Source organism: Rhinatrema bivittatum, chromosome 9 (assembly GCF_901001135.1).
Source record: "Rhinatrema bivittatum chromosome 9, aRhiBiv1.1, whole genome shotgun sequence".
NCBI classification, from domain to species: Eukaryota; Metazoa; Chordata; class Amphibia; order Gymnophiona; family Rhinatrematidae; genus Rhinatrema; species Rhinatrema bivittatum.
This window is the reverse complement of record NC_042623.1, coordinates 196,554,391-196,569,119: the sequence shown is the minus strand read 5'-3', so window position 1 is coordinate 196,569,119 and position 14,729 is coordinate 196,554,391. Positions and strand designations below refer to the sequence as shown.

Below are 14,729 nucleotides of genomic sequence, written 5' to 3'. Positions count from 1 at the left end.
CAGTCCGAGGGTACTACCTGGGGAGACAGGACAGACAGACACTGGAACAGAAGGATGCTGGAACAAGACTGTGAACGCGGAGGCAAACTAGTACACTTACAGTGCCGACCCGATTGCCAAGGCAAGGAAGTGCAGGCAGGGACTTCCTTATATCGTACATTCAATCAGGGCGCGCCGCGGAGCTAGGACCTGTCCCTGGCCCTAAAAGATGCCGGGCGGTCCGCACGTGCGCACATAAGGGCGTGGCCAACGCCACTGAAGACACAGAACTCCGGCGTGAGGCCTGGTGCGCAGTGGAAGGCCCAGCGACCGCCACTGCAAGACGCCAAGGCCTGTAGGTGCTCGCGGCTGCCGCTGGGGAGGCCAACCTGTGACCTGCAGAGGAGCAGCGAGGTGAGCACGCCCGGCCCCCGTGAGTGGGCCGGGCGTGGGCGGGACGCGCAACAATTAAGACTTTTAAAATTCATTTTTAGATCTTTATTAAGTCTGTAGTGATTTTGCTAGACAAAAAAGTCTGCTAAAATGGTAATAAAAAAGTGTGCTAGGCTCTGCACCCTTCCTTGATACTAGCATAGGATTATGATAGCAACTAAAATAATCTTTAGTTCCCTTAAGACAAATACAATTATATATGGATAGGAACATATCATCTACTCTACTGAACTAGAGGCTAAACAACATAGAGGCATGAACTAGATGTACACTCTAAAAAATATCCTATGTAACTGGGAATTTTTTGTAATACTGAATGAAAAAGTACACCCTTATAGAAGTATCTAGCCTAAAAGGTTCCCAAGCATTGCTTACTTATTGCTTTGTTAATGTCACGGACCATTTGGTCTTTTGATGTTCACTGACTTTCACAGAGTATTGTCGAAATTCCGCTCTGGCCCTTTTTTTTTTTTTAACCTTCTGCTATATGAATTACAAAATATGGAAGGAAATATATTTTAACAGTGCATCACTGCAGTACTCCTGCAGATAAGTATCGAAGCTAATCACTTGTTATCATACAAAATTGTCAGTCGCTCTGTTCCTGTATAAAAATTGTTATGAAGACTTCAGTTACCAACTTGATAATTTCTTGCTGGACATGAAAAGAATATATTTAACATTGGTTTGGGGAAGGTATTTTTTAAATGGCATTATTAATTATACAATACAGTGGATAGATGTAACGAATAAATATGTGATGAAATATACAACATTATCAGCATGTACCAGGAGAAATGATCAATGAGAATATGAAATTATTACTGGAAATAGAGGCTCTTTTAGTGGCAATTACTTGTGCTTTTCATCTGTTACTGGAAATGTTCATACATCCCCTATGCTTTATCATCCTTCAGGCCCTCATACCTTGCCATCTTTTTCATAGATTAAATTGGAGCAGGATCAGCAACGTTATCTTCTTTGAGAGCCTGGCTTCCTACCAGTATTATGATTAACTGGCATCAAGAGGCATCTGACACTTTAGCAACAAGTGTAGGAAAATACCTGAGTGAAAGAAAACACGAGAAGAAATTTCTGTTGCTCTCTTTGTAAAGATTTAATTGTCAAATAAAAGAGAGACACCGTTTAATGATTCTATTACTGGAATTCATGGTCGTAAAAAAGCCCTGTTAAAATTCTTTTCTCCTTACTGACTGTTATGATTTTGATGAATTTGTGAACCCCGGACCGAGGTGAGAGATGTCTCCGCCCACAGGGCGGAGCCCCGTGGACCTTACCGTCAGTGGGCGTGGTCTCAGTGATGTAGGACGCAGCTGTAAGAGAGACTTTATTAAGGAGACAAGATAATACATAACCAGAGGAGTGGGAAATGTAATAAACACAGTCAGAGCAAATACAGTGGTCAGGTTGATGATGTAGATACCAAGGTCCGGTGGTGGCCCGCAGCATGGGGTATACCCGGGGATTCCTGCAGGCTGATGGAAGTACCTCTGAGTGCAGATCCGGTAGTGGCCCGCAGCGCGGGGTATGCCGAGGAAGCTGTACTGTAGAAGCCAAGGAGGTGGAGGTAGGTGATACAGGAACCAGGCCGTAGACCTTGTATAGATGGAGCAATATGAGAAGCACCAGATGAGTAGAGTAAAGATGCTGAAGAATGATAGTGGCCCGAGGAACGGGGTACACCGTGGAGTCTTCAGTATGGTTGAGGAAGTTGAAGAATGTACTCACTCATGCAAGTTTCAGCAGCGATACCCGAGGAGCGGGTCAGGAAGTCCCAGGCAGAAGGGCCCTCAGAGGAGTAGATAGCCAAGACGCGGAAGAGCCCCCGTGGAGCGGGTACTCTGAACGTCCGAATGTCACAAAGAGATTCTGGAACAGAAGATCCAAAGCAGAGTGGAATTAAACAAGAAGGACGTCTTTGCTAACTCACCGAATGAGGAGCGGAAGGGAGTTTAAATAGCCCTGCAAGTCTGATGTCATCAAGAGGGCTGGCCCAGGGTTCCTGCCCTGGGCCCTTTAAATTCTTCCCCGATGGCGCGCGATAAGAGAAGTCATGTGGCGGAGCCCAGAAACGGTGGCGGCGTTCCTGCCGCGAGTTGAGGCCTCCTGCCTGTGGGCAAGCAGCCGAAGAGGAGCGGCGCACTGCGGATGGCTCCGGTGACCCGCAGCAGAACAGGCCATCAGCTGGAGAGCAGGTGAGCGCGGTTGGTCGTGGTGCCCATGGCCGACCAGCGTAACAACCGTGAGAGAGAGAGTGCATTTCTTGTATTTAATAAGATGGATAGGACACTGCAAATATATGTACTACAACATTTAGTACCTGATTCACTAATAAGGGTTTTTCCCATAGACACAAAATTAGGGCATCCCGACAGTGAGGATCCAATAATAAGAAAAATAGTCCAAGTGCCTGTAACTAAAAACTCACCTGAGCTAAAAAATTCTAACTTGTCCCTATCAATTAAAAAGCAGAATGAAAATACAAACAAAAAACAAACTTTGAAATGTTTGTATGCCAATGCCAGAAGTCTAAGAAGTAAGATAGGAGAATTAGAATTATAGCAGTGAATGATGACATAGACTTAATTGGCATCTCAGAAACATGGTGGAAGGAGGATAACCAATGGGACAGTGCTATACCGGGGTACAAATTATATCGCAATGACAGAGAGGAGCACCCGGGAGGCGGTGTGGCGCTTTATGTCCAGGATGGCATAGAGTCCAACAGGATAAACATCCTGCATGAGACTAAATGCAAAATTGAATCTTTATGGGTAGAAATCCCTTGTGTGTCGGAGAAGACTATAGTGATAGGAGTATACTACCGTCCACCTGGTCAAGATGGTGAGACGGACAGTGAAATGTTAAGAGAAATTAGGGAAGCTAACCAAATTGGTAGGGCAGTAATAATGGGAGACTTCAATTACCCCAATATTGACTGGGTAAATGTATCATCGGGACACGCTAGAGAGATAACGTTCCTGGATGGAATAAATGATAGCTTTATGGAGCAATTGGTTCAGGAACCGACGAGAGAGGGAGCAATTTTAGATCTAATTCTCAGTGGAGCACAGGACTTGGTGAGAGAGGTAACGGTGCTGGGGCCGCTTGGCAATAGTGATCATAATATGATCAAATTTGAATTAATGACTAGAAGAGGAAAAGTATGCAAATCCACGGCTCTCGTGCTAAACTTTCAAAAGGGAAACTTTGATAAAATGAGAAAAATTGTTAGAAAAAAACTGAAAGGAGCAGCTACAAAAGTAAAAAAATGTGCAAGAGGCGTGGTCATTGTTAAAAAATACCATTCTAGAAGCACAGTCCAAATGTATTCCACACATTAAGAAAGGTGGAAAAAAGGCAAAACGATTACCGGCATGCTTAAAAGGGGAGGTGAAAGAAGCTATTTTAGCCAAAAGATCTTCATTCAAAAATTGGAAGAAGGATCCAACAGAAGAAAATAGGATAATGCATAAGCGTTGGCAAGTTAAATGTAAGACATTGATAAGACAGGCTAAGAGAGAATTTGAAAAGAAGTTGGCCATGGAGGCAAAAACTCCAAGGTAAAAACCTTTTTTAAATATATCCAAAGCAGAAAGCCTGTGAGGGAGTCAGTTGGACCGTTAGATGATCGAGGGGTTAAAGGGGCACTTAGAGAAAATAAGGCCATCGCAGAAAGATTAAATGATTTCTTTGCTTCAGTGTTTACTGAAGAGGATGTTGGGGAGGTACCCGTACTGGAGAAGGTTTTCATGGGCAATGATTCAGATGGACTGAATCAAATCACGGTGAACCTAGAAGATGTGGTAGATCTGATTGACAAACTGAAGAGTAGTAAATCACCTGGACCGGATGGTATACACCCCAGAGTTCTGAAGGATCTAAAAAATGAAATTTCAGACCTATTAGTAAAAATTTGTAACCTATCATTAAAATCATCCATTGTACTTGAAGACTGGAGGATAGCTAATGTAAACCCAAAATTTAAAAAGGGCTCCAGGGGTGATCCCAGGAAACTACAGACCGGTTAGCCTGACTTCTGTGCCAGGAAAAATAGTGGAAAGTAGAGATGTGAATCGTGTGATCGATCGTCTTAACGATCGATTTCGGCTGGGGGGGGAGGGAATTGGATCGTTGCGGTTTTGTTTTTTTAAATATCGTGTAAATCATAAATCAAGGGAGGGCGGGAATACCGGCACACTAAAACATACCTAAAACCCACCCCGACCCTTTAAAATAAATCCCCCACCCTCCCGAATCCCCCCAAAATGTCTTAAATTACCTGGGGTCCAGTGGGGGGGTCCCGTTGTGATCTTCCACTCTCTGGCCACGGGTGCGTTAATAGAAATGGCGCCGGCGCTACCTTTGCCCTGTCATATGACAGGGCAAAGGCGCCATTTTGCTTCCTGTCCCCCGACGTCACGAGCGTAGGAGATCGCTCCCGGACCCCCGCTGGACCCCCAGGGACTTTTGGCCAGCTTGAGGGGGCCTCCTGACCCCCACAAGACTTGCCAAAAGTCCAGCGGGGGTCCGGGAACGACCTCCTGCACTCGAATCGTGTTGCCGTACGGCCGGCGCCATTTTGCAAAATGGCGCCATATTGCAAAATGGCGCCGGCCGTACGGCAACACGATTCGAGTGCAGGAGGTTGTTCCCGGACGCCTTCTGGACTTTTGGCAAGTCTTGTGGGGGTCAGGAGGCCCCCCCAAGCTGGCCAAAAGTCCCTGGGGGTCCAGCGGGGGTCCGGGAACGACCTCCTGCACTCGAATCATGTTGCCGTACGGCGGGCGACCTCCTGCACTCGAATCGTGTTGCCGTACGGCGGGCGCCATTTTGCAAAATGGCGCCGGCCATATTGCCGGCCATACGGCAACACGATTCGAGTGCAGGAGGTCGTTCCCGGACCCCCGCTGGACCCCCAGGGACTTTTGGCCAGCTTGGGGGGGCCTCCTGACCCCCACAAGACTTGCCAAAAGTCCAGCGGGGGTCCGGGAACGACCTCCTGCACTCGAATCGTGTTGCCGTACGGCCGGCGCCATTTTGCAATATGGCGCCATTTTGCAAAATGGCGCCGGCCGTACGGCAACACGATTCGAGTGCAGGAGGTCGTTCCCGGACCCCCGCTGGACTTTTGGCAAGTCTTGTGGGGGTCAGGAGGCCCCCTCAAGCTGGCCAAAAGTCCCTGGGGGTCCAGCGGGGGTCCGGGAGCGATCTCCTACGCTCGTGACGTCGGGGGACAGGAAGCAAAATGGCGCCTTTGCCCTGTCATATGACAGGGCAAAGGTAGCGCCGGCGCCATTTCTATGAACGCACCTGTGGCCCGAGAGTGGAAGATCACAACGGGACCCCCCCACTGGACCCCAGGTAATTTAAGACATTTTGGGGGGGGGGGTTCAGGAGGGTGGGGGATTTATTTTAAAGGGTCGGGGTGGGTTTTAGGGATGTTTTAGTGTGCCGGTTTTCCCGCCCTCCCCCTTCCCCCGATTTACGATTTTTGACGATAAATCGGGGTAATTCCTATTAAATATCGCCTCTAACGATTTTTGACGATTTAAAATATATTGGATGATATTTTAAATCGTCAAAAAACGATTCACATCCCTAGTGGAAAGTGTTCTAAAAATCAAAATCACAGAACATATAGAAAGACATGGTTTAATGGAACAAAGTCAGCATGGCTTTACCCAAGGCAAGTCTTGCCTCACAAATCTGCTTCACTTTTTTGAAGGAGTTAATAAACATGTGGATAAAGGTGAACCGGTAGATATAGTATACTTGGATTTTCAGAAGGCGTTTGACAAAGTTCCTCATGAGAGGCTTCTAGGAAAAGTAAAAAGTCATGGGATAGGTGGCGATGTCCTTTCGTGGATTGCAAACTGGCTAAAAGACAGGAAACAAAGAGTAGGATTAAATGGACAATTTTCTCAGTGGAAGGGAGTAGGCAGTGGAGTGCCTCAGAGATCTGTATTGGGACCCTTACTTTTCAATATATTTATAAATGATCTGGAAAGAAATACGATGAGTGAGATAATCAAATTTGCAGATGATACAAAATTGTTCAGAGTAGTTAAATCACAAGCAGATTGTGATAAATTGCAAGAAGACCTTGTGAGGCTGGAAAACTGGGCATCAAAATGGCAGATGAAATTTAATGTGGTTAAGTGCAAGGTGATGCATATAGGGAAAAATAACCCATGCTATAGTTACACAATGTTAGTTTCCATATTAGATGCTACAACCCAAGAAAGAGATCTAGGCGTCACAGTGGATAACACATTGAAATCGTCGGTTCAGTGTGCTGCGGCAGTCAAAAAAGCAAACAGAATGTTGGGAATTATTAGAAAGGGAATGGTGAATAAAACGGAAAATGTCATAATGCCTCTGTATCGCTCCATGGTGAGATTGCACCTTGAATACTGTGTACAATTCTGGTCGCCACATCTCAAAAAAGATATAATTGCGATGGAGAAGGTACAGAGAAGGGCTACCAAAATGATAAGGGGAATGGAACAGCTCCCCTATGAGGAAAGACTAAAGAGGTTAGGACTTTTCAGCTTGGAGAAGAGATGGCTGAGGGGAGATATGATAGAGGTGTTTAAAATCATGAGAGGTCTAGAACGGGAAGATGTGAATCGGTTATTTACTCTTTCGGATAATAGAAAGACTAGGGGACACTCCATGAAGTTAGCATGTGGCACATTTAAAATTAATCGGATAAAATTCTTTTTTATTCAACGCACAATTAAACTCTGGAATTTGTTGCCAGAGGATGTAGTTAGTGCAGTTAGTATAGCTGTGTTTAAAAAAGGATTGGATAGGTTCTTGGAGGAGAAGTCCATTACCTGCTATTAATTAAGTTGACTTAGAAAATAGCCACTGCTATTACTAGCAACAGTAACATGGAATAGACTTAGTTTTTGGGTACTTGCCAGGTTCTTATGGCCTGGATTGGTCACTGTTGGAAACAGGATGCTGGGCTTGATGGACTCTTGGTCTGACCCAGTATGGCATGTTCTTATGTTCTTAATCTGGCCCTTAAGTTTGTAAGGTGCAATAGAAAGGAACTTTGGAGGAATTAACCTGTAACCAAGCACTGCCCCTTAAAAACATAAGAAGTGCCTTACTGGATTAGATAAATGGTCTTTTGAACCAGAATCCTGACTCTCACAGTGACCAATCAGCGTCACTTGAATGTAGGGGTGTTCATTCATTATTTTGTCTTTGGAGGATTGTATGTGTAAATTTTATTCACGCATAAAATTTGATTTTATGTGCATAAATACAATTTATGCACATAAAATTCAATTTTATGTTCACGAAAAAGCATTTAAACACATAAACCTCTGAAAATAGACAGAACAAATGGATATTTCAGAATGAATGTTACATTTTCATTCGAACTGAAAACAAGTCAAGCTAAATTATTTTGGGTGCACATCCCCTACTTGAAAGTACCCTGTAGATCCTAATGGAGAGATCAGTTCCATGTTGTTTACTCCCAGAAGAGTTTGCAAACGCCAAGTCTACCTGGCTAATAATTGCTAATGGACTTGTTCTCCAGGAACTTGTCCAAATCTGTGCTACAAGCCTTGACCCCATTAGTTCCTGAGTCAGGCCTTCCATTCCCTGGGCTGGCTGGGGATGCTCTGGAGGCAGCGGTCACATCTCCTGGGGTGGGAGGAGAGTCCCGGTCATTGTGCAGTGGTTTGTATTCAGGGCCCATGACTGCAAAGCTCTGGAAGGGACCCTGGTGCATGGTCCCCGGCAGAAGATCGTTTCTGTGACAACTGGCCTAGGTGAGTTGGGATGGAATATAAAATTGTCAAATACAATTGTAAATGAAGGCTAATATCATCAGATCCCATCCTCAGTTCCAGCTGAGCTAGACGCCCAAAGGAGCAGAAGAAAACTACTGCCCCTCCCCCCCCCAAAAAAAAATAAAAGGTAGATTTTCTAACCTGCTTTTAGTGAGTAGTGGCAGCCTACAATCTTCATTGGAGTCCCTTCACTCCCTCCCCAAAATATTGATTTTCAGTATTCTTTCCTAAAGTAATAAAAGCACGAGCAATGAGTAAATCCTGTGATTTATTTTCTTTTCCTTCTCAGGAAGACATTGCGAATTATATAAAGATCCTTGTGTCAACATCAGCTGTCAGAATGGAGGAACTTGCGAAAGTGAAGGGCTGAATGCTACATGCATCTGTTCAGCTGGATTTACAGGCAAGTCATCAGATTTGCAAAGTATATATATATATAAAGTGGAAGTACAAATTGTGCCATCATAAGACAAAACACAAAAGATATAGCATCTTTTTTTTCCATGTGAATGGGTTCTCTTGCAATCTCTTATGGGCAAAGTGCTTGTGCTTTTCTATGAATGATGAACTAGTTCCAGTAGCCAGTGTTTTATTATAAGTGTAAACTTATGAATCTATGTGATAAGAACATATTTTAAACTTTGGCATTGAAAATATAAAGCACATGCTGAACATTTCCAAATATAAGTGCATATAGAACTATTTTTTTTTCATTTTGAAAGAATATTATTGAAGTTGAGTTTGCATGTCAACAAAACATTTAAACTATCCAACAAACTGCCCACGTCCCCAACTTGTGAAGCCATGCCATAAGATGCTGCTGAAGTTCACAGTATGTCTGCCAGAGAGGATACAGAATCACCCCTGAAGAAGATATTATTTCGCAACGTGGCCTCGTTACGGATTTTTACCACTGCAGTCTGTTGGCTGTGGTTTTTTAAGATAAGTGAAGTTTATTTATTTATATTCCACTTTTCACAGCGCTTCAAAGTGGATTACATTCAGGTACTGTAGGTATTTTCCTATCCCCAGAGGGCTTACAGTCTAAAGCCTGGATGTATCAAAATGCACTAAATATCGCATGCGATAGGAAAAGGGGCTTGTTTTATGGTAATAGTACACTTTGCAAATCTTAGTGTTTTGCACATGTATTAGCACAAACTGTGATAACTTTTTTGCACTAAGTGCCAGAATTGTTGTATTTTCTACCTACAACCACTAGGAGGGAGAGAGAGAGAAAGGGGGGGAGGGAGAGAGACAGACAGACTAGCCATGATGCCCCCATACTAGGCAGGTATTTATACCTCCATATGAGGCCCACCTAGTTACTTGAAGTGAGGTTTAGGTATTAGTGTAGGGGTTAGGGGCCACTTTTACATTCAGCATGAGACGTACCAACAGAACATTGCACTCTTGTGAAGATTTGATGACCTTCGGAGTGAGGAAACTCCCCCAAAAATGAGATTTGTGCAATGTTCTCTCCATCTAACATGATGGACTGTCTACCTGGGTTATACTTAATTATCCAGAACATAAGAAGTGCCATGCTAGGCCTGACCAAGGTCCATTGAGCCCAGCATCCTGTCTCCGACAGTGGCCAGTCCAGGTCACAAGTTCTCAGCAGATCCCACCATAAAGTAGATCTAAATCCTGATAACCCCAGGGATAGCAATAGCTTTCTTTAGTCTACCTGGCTAATAATGGGGGCCGATGCAATAAAGTCGCGTAGAAAGTGGGCGCTGAACAGTCAGCGCCTTCTCTCTTAATGCCCCCCAGGTGCCCCCAAAGGGGGGGGGTCCGCCATGCAATATTTAAATTAGGGAGTCGCGTTAGCAAGGAGGCACTAGGGTCGCTTGTGTTATAAACTTTTTCTCCAGGAACTTGTCCAAACCTTTTTTTAAACCCTGCTGTGATTGTCACCTTGACCACATCCTCTGGCATCATTTTCCACAGTTTGATAGTGCACTGAGTGAAAAAGCGCTTTCTACAATTTGTTTAAAATCCGCTGGCTGTTAACTTCGTGGGATGTCCCCTTATTTTAGTATTGTTTAAATAAACATCCTTTATTTACCTGTTCCACCCCCTCGTGATTTTATAATCTCCTCTCATGTCCCCTCACGGCCGTCTCTTTTCCGAGCTGAGGAGCCCCGGCCTGTGCAGCCTCTCATCATAGGGGGAGCTATTCCATCCCCATTATCATTTTCGTCGCACTGTTCCGCGTCTTTTCTAATTCCACTACAGGGCGACCAGAGCTACACGCAATACTCAGCATTTTACTAACATTACAGTCATTTTCTTTTATTGTTTGGGTTAACTTTTCCAGTACAGTATGGCATATCAATGATATAAAAGCTTTTTGAGAGAGCATAGTAGGTTTACTCTAGGCAGCAAAAAGGACGAGGTTACGAGGGTTTCCCAACCTTGTCAAGCCCAAGGAATACCTACGATATCAAAAGTGTTGTGCGGCACACAACCCTCCGCAGGGCAAACAATGTGGCATATGGAAAAGACTCAGACTGCATTATCGAAAAAAGAACTCTTGTTTGCCACTGTCTTATGTTTTCTGATTGTTATTGATAATAAAGTTAAATAAAGAGTTTGAAAAGAAAAAAAAAAAGAACTAGGGAAGTGCTGAAAGCCCCACTAGGAGAAGGTGGTGTGATGTGGGCAGAGCCGGCTCAGTTAGCCACGTGCGCAACCGAGATAACTATTAGGTTTCCTCCACTGCCGCTGCTACCAGCACCGAGAATGAGTCACATCCCATGATCAGTGCATGCCCTCCCTGTCTCACTCAGCTTGGGGATAATACAGAGGCTGGAAGGGCTCAAAAGAGGAAGCTCAGGAAGGGGAAGACGAGGAGGCGCTGTGTACACTGTCAGGCCAATGCAGTATCAGCGCTCGTTAAACTGGCGCTTATGACTGAGCGCCTGCTCTCTTAACGTGCGACGATTCACCTCTCCCGGGCGCCCGATTTAATATTTAAATAGGCTGCCATGGTAAAAAGGAGGCGTTAGGGGAGAATTTTGCATCCCTAGAGCCTTCTCGGCATCGGGCACCTAGGAGAGGTGGCTGTCAGCAGGTTAGGAGAACAGAAGCTCAATTTTACGAGCTTCTGCTTTCCTAATCTGTACACAGCCATGGGTTAGGAAAATGGACGCTCGTTAACTGAGCATCCGTTTTCCTAACCTGCCTGCAGGCAACAATTTAAAAATATTTTTTTTTTCAGTTCTCCTTTTTTTCGGTTCCTCCAACTTAATATCATCATGATTTAAGACAGAGGAACTACGGAAAAGCAGTATTTTCTGCTTTTCTGTAAACTTTTGGGGCTCTTCAAAAATTAACACCCGCTCCAGGGCAGGTGTTAATTTTGGAGAGTAAAACTATGTGCGTCGAGCGCACTTTTTTCTTTTTTGCATCTGGGATAATAGCTAATAGCCTCATCAACATGAATTTACATGTGATGAGCGCTATTAGCTTCGCGCTGGTTTGGACACGCGTTTTGGATGTGCTAATCCCCTTATTGCATTTTGGATGCGCATGCAATCACCTGTAAAGCCATGCGCTCAGCCGAGCACACTATATTGCATCGGCCTGTGAGTGTGCTGCACAGAGCAGGGCCTGGCTATCCACGCCCTGCATGCGCCCCTTGATTACCACACTCCAAGGCTCATGCTGTAGACAAGAAGAAGCATGCATGATTATACGCATTCTCAGAAAGGACTCTTGTTGTTCTGAGGTGATGAGAATAGAGCCCAGATGCTGGTCTGGATCTGAGCACCAGGTAGTGGTGACTTTTCCGGGGCACACCTGATCAGATCTGAAGGCACACCGGTGTGCCATGACACACTGGTTGGGAAACACTGATGTAGTACTATTTTAACAGTTGCCAATGGCTTACAAATTTATTTTTCAGCTAGAATTTAGATCATGATAAACCTCAAGAGTATCTGCACACTTGCAGCGTTCATGTAAAGGTTAACAGGGAAAAAAGAGGTGGTCTAGGAATGTTTGAAAAATATGGGGTAAATTTTAAAAGGGTCGTGTGGGTGTCCGTGTTTGTGCACACATGGACACGTCGATTGTATAACATGCGCGCGTCGACGAGCACATTATAAAATCAGTTACCCATGAGTGCCCGATTTCATATCGGCGCACGCATGTGCACGCGAGTGACGATTTGCACGGGGAAGGGGGGCATTTCGTAATAAACGCGTGGCGACACAATCGAACCATCTCCAGTTCCCTCCTTGTCCGCTCCAATAAAGGAGAGGACTGGAAGGGAACTTCCCTAACCCGCCTACCTATCCTTCTTCCCTTTTACCCCTCTCCTCCCCGACCCCTAAATCTGATCTACCTACCCTATTTTTTATTTTTTTTTTTCGAACTTACCTGCTCTCCTGAGCAGAAGTAAGTTCCTGGTGCACGCTGACCTGGCCGGCCCCTCTGGCCACGCCCCCGGCCCACCCCTTTTCAAGAATCCGGCACTTCTGTGTGTACCGGCAGAACGTACGTGGCCGGGCCATTATGAAAATACGCTTGGTGCATGTGCGGCCCGGCCACTTGCGTATCTGTCGGTATTGGTGCATGCCGGCATATTAAAATTCCCCCATATGTGCGCAGATTGCTATTTTGTAAGCGGCATATGCGCATATATTATCTGAACACTTTATTTTACATCTTCTAATTGACTCACGCAGTCGAAGTCATACTTGCCTTATGTCTGCAGCTTTGGGGTGTGATATCTGGATGAAGTGCTGGAGATTCAGGAAGAAGTGCTGGTGGGTCTAGGTGAACTGGTTGAGGTACGGGTGAACTGGTGATTTCACGAACATCTGCAACTAAAGATTTTCAGAGGTGGAGCATGGGATACTTTATACAATACCTGCCTCCACATTTAATTCTGGATGATTATGCATGTAAAATATACACAGATATTGTTAAAAACTGAGTATGGTTTATGGTTTATTTATTTATGTGCTGCTTATGCATAAGCCCTAAGCAGCTAACAAAAGAACATACATAATGGGATCAATAACCTCCATGTCTTACAAAAAAAGAATCTAAAATATTAAAAGCATAAATAATCTTTCATTACAATTGAGCTAAATCATTTTAAAACAATTGTGAAACAATCTTAAAATCATCTCTAAACACAATAAAAGCAGGACCCTTAAACCAGTTCGTTCAATAAAAGTATCCTAAAAATAAGCATTAATAAAAAGCAAAGTATTTAATTGTTTCTTGCAAATTTTAGTGCAACATATTCTAAAGATCAGTGGCTGCTACTGAAAAAGTGTGATGACAAGTGTAACATATTCAGGCCTGCTGCAGCCTCAGGAATAGTCCAGGAACACAATGTGACGTGACTATTATTTTATTTATTTTATTTAACTTCTTTTACTATACCGACACTCAAGACCAGGTCTTATCGTACCGGTTTACATTAGAACAAGGGGAAAAATCAATTAACGTATAAGTGGAAAAGAGAAGTTACATTAAAACAGGGAGAGTAAAAACATGGATGTCGGAAGATAGGACAGAATTAAGTAATTGAACAATAAGTTAACAAAATTACAAACTATAAATTAACATAAAACAATAAATTAATAATACAGAAAACATGGATTATAATCAGCGGAAATATACATGGAAATATATATATATGGAATATATACAGCTGGAATATACATGTTATGTCAGATGGGAGGAGTGGCGGGGGTGAGGGAAAAGGGTGGGTTGAGGTTGCGAGGTTGCGAGGTTGCGAGGTTGCGAGACTAGAGCAGTCTGGTGCATGCATTTATTTATAGTGCATGCACCAGACACAACTGTCAGGTAAACATATTCAGTATGGGAGTACTAGGTGGTCCTACCAGCTCCCTCGGCCACCTCAAGCTTTCTTATGGTAAAGTGAAAGGAATCTCTGTTCACCCAGAATCCCTTGTGACGTTCTACCTTAAGGAGGACTGATTTACAAACCTGAGCCAGGCTCCCTAAGGTAGAATGAGGGAGTTGTCAGTACACTCCGTCACATACCCTCCCCCTCAGCTCGGCCTTGTCAGGTCGAGCATCCGGATGTGCCTCGGGCACATCCCAGCTCAAGTGCCTTACCCCCTCGGCTGTACTGTCCCCAACACCCATGATTTGTCTCCATAAGGTTGCAAAATGGGGATAATCTTGACATAGGACCACTGGGTAAGGAAGCTTGGGGAGGACACACGCTTCTAAGATGGCTTGTCCTGTGGTGGTCATCAAGAGTACTCGAGAGGTTTAACACTTCTGTTCATCCCCATGTATACATTTTAATGTCTCTTTTTTCTTATATTTGATGTGTCATTGAGCTAGTAAATCCAGGTGAATGAGCATTTTGCTATAACCAGAATCTACCAAGGCCTGGGTAGAGACTCTCTCCAATTCCACTTGGATTATAAAGTCCTTAAGTCCTGTACGTGGGATACCCAC

The 14,729-nt window shown here is 44.3% G+C and overlaps 1 protein-coding gene across 1 annotated transcript in view; it reads left to right on the top strand.

Moving 5' to 3' along the window:
• DNER (delta/notch like EGF repeat containing) overlaps window positions 1-14,729 on the top strand; it is a 653,505-nt gene that overhangs the window by 600,165 nt on the left and 38,611 nt on the right. Inside the window, exon 10 of the mRNA XM_029616218.1 lies at window positions 8,560-8,673. Within this exon, the coding sequence (XP_029472078.1) occupies window positions 8,560-8,673 (114 nt within the window). The remainder of the gene's footprint in view (window positions 1-8,559; window positions 8,674-14,729) is intronic.